Source organism: Amblyomma americanum, chromosome 2, assembly GCF_052857255.1.
Source record: "Amblyomma americanum isolate KBUSLIRL-KWMA chromosome 2, ASM5285725v1, whole genome shotgun sequence".
NCBI classification, from domain to species: domain Eukaryota; kingdom Metazoa; phylum Arthropoda; class Arachnida; order Ixodida; family Ixodidae; genus Amblyomma; species Amblyomma americanum.
Genome location: NC_135498.1, coordinates 214100437 through 214105895, shown reverse-complemented (window position 1 = coordinate 214105895; position 5459 = coordinate 214100437). Strand labels below are relative to the sequence as shown.

The window sequence follows — 5459 nt, the reverse complement described above, 5'->3', positions numbered from 1 at the left end:
TTTGGGCTAGTTGTAATGCAGCGAAAAGATACGGCGCCGGTGAGACATGACACACTGTATCACTGCGTCCTGCTTCTGCTGGGATGTATCTCTTCTCTACCTTACAACTCGTCAAAAAGAACCACGCGTTTGCACTCCACACAGCGTCCCTATCGAACGGCCTCAACAAGCCCTTCAGCCATCTTGCCTTTTCCGTCCCCTCTTTCTCTTTTAACTGGGCGCCTTTCTCAATATCCTGCTACTGAACATGCGTTCCTCAGGCGCAGCGAAGGCTTCACGCCGCATTGATAGTTTTTTTTTCGCCCACAAAGCCCTACTTGCTCCTTCCTCCTCCTACAGTGTGGAATCCGAGCAATGGTTAACCGCCCAACCCAACCCCGCAGCTGTGCGCCCTCCCGTCTGCCTGCGTGCGGCTATGCGAGGCGCCGAGGCAGGAAACGGGAAAAGAAAAGAGAGAGAAGGAGTTCAGGATGAAGCGGCCCGTGGTGGCAGTTTGCCGAACTAAACGGCCATGTCCCTGAAAGCTGGGCTTGTCAGCCGTCTCTAACGGAGTGGTTGTCGCCATTCGGAACCTTGCGAACGGTGCAGAAAAAAACACCGTACGGCAACTGAGACGGAGCGAGGTCGAATTCCTGCTGCTGTTCAAAAGAACGCGCCAGTGGAACTGTGTACTTTTATCTGTTTCGCTTAGTTCTGGAACGAAGCAGCAAGTTTTGGTTTCGGTCGAGATGCAATCGACAGCAGGCGGCGCAAAGGATCAGAAGACGGCTAGAGTCACTGGAAAAACTTCAGAGTACCGCATTCGTTTGCCCCTCGCCGCCGACGAGTTCATTGGCCCAACCGTACCACGTGACCTTGGGCTGCCATATACCTTCCAAGCGCCGGGCGGGCCGGCTGAGTTAGAGCGCAGACATCGCAGGTCCCCTACGATTCTTGTTTTCTGATTGTCGCACTCGTGTTTGACTGCAAGGAATCATGCCTGGCTGCTGCGCCTTCGGATGCAGCAACCGAACCGAGTCTGGAAAGACGTTTTTCTCGATTCCGACCGGGAAAAATGACCGAGAGCGTCGTTCTGCGTGGCTACACAGAATCGGCCGGGAGAACTTCAAGCCTACGAAAAACACCCGCGTGTGCGAGGTAAGTACACCTTGTTTGTGCTTTTCGGCACTGTTTTAGAAGATATTTAAGCGAAGTGCACGCGGTGTTAGCGATGCTACGAAAATAGGAGTTCACTGCAGGGATCGTTAGCGCCTCGCACTCTTGACGCGGGTACACGTGCTCGCGTTTGTTGCTCATCGCACGCGATTATTCCGTGCTCGTGGCACGCGAAGGAACACTTGTCTAGAGTCCACTTGCCACGCGAGAATTCCGCGTCCTCACGTGCACCACGTACTCGCATGATTTCTCCGCGCACGTGAGCGCGCTCTCGCCTCGAGTCACTCGATCCATGGCACCTAATTGTTTTTCGCAGACCGTGACGATCACAGCCAATAAAAACATCGTCAGTGCATGTCATGCGTTCGCATAACGGCCGCTTTCTGTGCAGTTGTGTTGGCATGGGTAGAAAAATAGAAACGAGTTAAATGTTAGCAATCCTTAAAGCTGCGTGTTTGCGGCCACGTGCGCGTTTGCACCCAAATGAGCTATTTTAGTTGCGTAAACTTCTAAACCTTTTTAACGTATTCTTTGTCTCTTGAGTTGGTCTTTAAACTTGTTATTGCAGCTATCTTCCATGTTTTCTTGTTTCACATGTCTGAAACAAAGCTTCATTCAAAAAGCCCTGGGAGCCTCCTTGGGCAGCCCAGCGTTTGGGTGACCAGCATCACACTTCTAACCATACAACATTTGCAGGACCACTTTTGTGCAGAAGACTTTGAGAAGGCTAGAGTGGATGGGAAGAAGAGGCTAAAGCACAAAGCTGTGCCAAGTATTTTTTCTCACCGTGTGCCAAAAAAAATCAGAAAGCCACCATTCGCCCGCCTTCCTAATTCACCAGCAAACAACTTGGCTGAAGAACAGGCTGAACCTGAAGAGGAAAACTTGCTAATAGGTAATTTTCCCCCTAATCAAAATGTGTTTTTCATACATACACTGCAGCAGTGCTTTGTCGGTCAGTTATCATGTAGCCACATGTAATGCAAAATGGACAATTTCGTACTTGAATGTAACTGGTATGGATCTTCTAACTTTTTTACGATCTGAATCATGGCTTGATACGGTGACCAAACAGAGGAACATCAATTATTTCATTTACACTGCCCTTTTAAGTGTAGCACTACAAGTAATGCAGTTGGATATGTTGGTACAAAAAGTGTTGGAAACCAAAAAATTGCTATGAAAACTTTTGCAGCTGCTGACAGCATAGCAGATGGACTCAAGTCTTCAAAAGAGCCACATGATCATGATGAATCTGCTGATGTGGCAACAGAAGTGCCCATAACCTCTGATATTCAAGAGGATGCACCTCCCAGCATGTTCAGTGAAGTTGACGTACTGAAACGCCAACTTAACTTGGAAATAAGAAAGCGTGCAAGGGCGGAAATGGAGTGTGACGCCCTGAGAAGTTCTTTTAATGGACTTCTTGCAGAAGACCAGCTCCGTGTCCTGCAAAAGGGAACAATGAGAGGGTCATCATAGACTCAGAAGACAATTCAGGAGTCTCTGAAGGTCAGACTTGCCTGTGGGGGAAGAGGTTATGAGTACCTGAGAGGTAATGGCTGGCCGCTCCCTGCTGAACGCACACTTCAGAAGCATATTGAAGACATCAAGTTTACCCCAGGTATGCAGCAATGTTTGCAGCTCTATAATAACATTTTCCAAATTGTAGGTGCAACTCAGGACTAGCTATTGACTTCACCGATGATCACATAGCAAGTACAGCTACAAATATTAGGCGGCAGCAGAAGGCTTGCACTCATCTTTTTAGAAAAGATTTTATAAATGCTCTGATAGTGACAAGGGAGGTTGTTTGAAACACTGGGCTGAAGCTTGTAATTTTGAATTTCAAAGAAAACTAGCAGTGATCATTCCAGCATGCATGTTTTTCAGCAAAGATACACTGTAATTATGCTCTCTACAATACCCTTGAACTAATGTTAAAGCTATCAAACATAATAAAAGGCTCTTTTCTTGCCATTCTAGGTATTCTTGAAGAAGTGTTTCCAGCTTTGGCATCAAAAGTGGCAACATTCCACAATGAAGACCGTTATGCGGTTCTAATGCTGGACGAAATCCAACTGACACCTGGTTTGGACTATGATATTACAACACGCTCCGTCATAGGTAAGGCTTCATCAAAAACAAATGCGGCCTGTTGTTTACATGTCAGGCAGTGTAGTTCTCTTGCAGCTAAAACCAATGCAGTAATGAGCACTGGCATGTGATAATTTAGCAGTGTGGAAACAAAAATGAAATGCAACTAATTTTTTACTGCACTAATTTCAATATCTAAGGGTTAATGACTAAATGTGTGTGTATAGGTACACACAGAAAGCCGTTCAAGCATCCCTGGAATACCTTATATTTGTGTAGTTTTAGATGAAACCTGTTATTCCTGATAAACAAAGCTATCAAAGTGGTGTCCAACTTAATTTGCTTAAGCTTGCTGCATGACAGGCTTAGATGCTTATGTGCTACTAAACCCAAGTCAGCAATATTTGTTTTGATTCTATTTTTGGTGCTTTCCTGTGCTAATAAAACACACTGCATGATTACTTTATAATGTATGCTGGACAGCTCTGCACTGCTATGCCCCAAATAAGCATTCCTGAAATATTCTTCAGGCCGCCCCACTCTTCCTTCCTCGGACCCAAGTGCAGAACCTGTACTGGCCACACATGCATTGGTTTTTATGCTTGGTGGAATTGCATCAAGATGGAAGCAGACTGTCGCGTATCATTTCACAGGTAAGTAGCAGTTGGAAGTTAAAGTGTTAAGTGAATTTTCATGTAAAGTTGGGAACAACACAATGTTTTCACTTTTCATATGTGCATAACTGCAGGGACTGTTTGGCCAATTCCTAAAGAGTTGCATGCCGGTGATGTGTATCATGGAGTGGCAACGTTCCTCCTAGAATCTTTACTGAACTGCCTACTTTTTCTTGGATGGTAGCGAGTTAATGCACAGGGCAGGTTTACAGAAAGTGCAGTTGATGTTGGTTAAGACCACCTAGTGTCGCAGGCAATGACAACCCACAGAATAAAGCCCAAATGAGTTGTCCGTACTGTATAGACTGTTACATAGGTATACGAAGTGATGTCTCGCACAACTAAAGCAGCATCCTTGGCACGACTACTGGTGACATGTCATCGCTGGTACTTAGTTTACTTGCTAGCTAAACCTCCTAAGCGGCTGATGAGTGAACGAAGATAGCATGAAAAAATGAAGCAAGGCTTCAAGAAAGTGGTTATCGACTTGGCCTTGTGCCCTGCCATGTTGCCTGTGTGCCAGCCAAATGTGGAGCGGGTGAGAGGCACCACGAATAGCAGCAAAATGCAATAAATGCAGCATCAGTATGCATATCCCTATGAGTAAAATGTGCAAAAAATAAATGAAAGGTTTCAGCATTTTATTTTCATTTCAGCTGAATCCTTTGATGCAGCCAAAGTACTGGACTTGCTATTTGAAATCATCAGGCGCTGTGAAAGCATCGGCCTATCGGTGGACTGCATTATGTCAGATATGGGTGGAGGAAATCAAGCCATCTGGAGGCTGCGTGGAATCATGGCCACTAAGTATAGTCGTCCAAGGACCACCTGCCCCCATCCATGTTGAAACAACCGAAGCCTCCATTTCCTTGCGGACGCACCCCACCTGCTGAAGAACTTGCGCGGGCACCTGGTTCAGCAACAAAAAATCCTTCTAGACGACGACACGGTGCGGAAGAACAAGTTGCCATCCAATGAGGTAAGTTGCTGTATAAGTCTCACACCGTCTTTTATTGCGGTTCACCACACAGCGTGCACAATGGATTTTAATTATTTGAAAAATGTTGCGACTTTTGCATCTGCAATGAAGTGTGATGCATACTTCAGTGTGATGCATGTATAGGATTCAGCTCAAATAAATACAAATATGGTTTTACAGTTTTATTTATTTATTCAGATAACTCAAGAGTCCCTTTGTGAGGGCATTACATGAGAGGCAAGCACCTGCAAACATACAAAATGCTACATTAGCCTACACATGTAAATCGACAATGATCATTTGCTTCTTCTGCAGGTCTCCATCAAGTACCTAGAGCAGCTATGCGAGATTGACGAGAAGCATAGCCTGAAGCTTGCTCCACGCCTGAAGTTAAAACATTTAAATCCAAGTCATTATGAAAAAATGAATGTAGGCACAGCATATGCTGTATTTAACCATGCAGTAGCATCTGCCCTACGGCTTCTGGTCGAGCAGGGCAAAATAGACGAAGAGGCCCTAACGACAGCATGGTTTGTGGACCAGGTGTTCAAGTG

General features: G+C 45.6%; 1 protein-coding gene across 1 annotated transcript; it reads left to right on the top strand.

Annotated features, from left to right (window-relative positions):
• Positions 1 to 832: 832 nt before the first annotated feature.
• On the top strand, positions 833 to 3205 carry LOC144119453 (uncharacterized). The gene is made up of 4 exons (XM_077652063.1): positions 833 to 1137; positions 1852 to 2050; positions 2351 to 2779; positions 3142 to 3205. Exons 1-3 carry the CDS (start codon positions 976 to 978, stop codon positions 2635 to 2637), a joined length of 648 nt encoding a protein of 215 aa, XP_077508189.1. The 5' UTR covers positions 833 to 975; the 3' UTR covers positions 2638 to 2779; positions 3142 to 3205.
• Positions 3206 to 5459: the final 2254 nt, after the last annotated feature.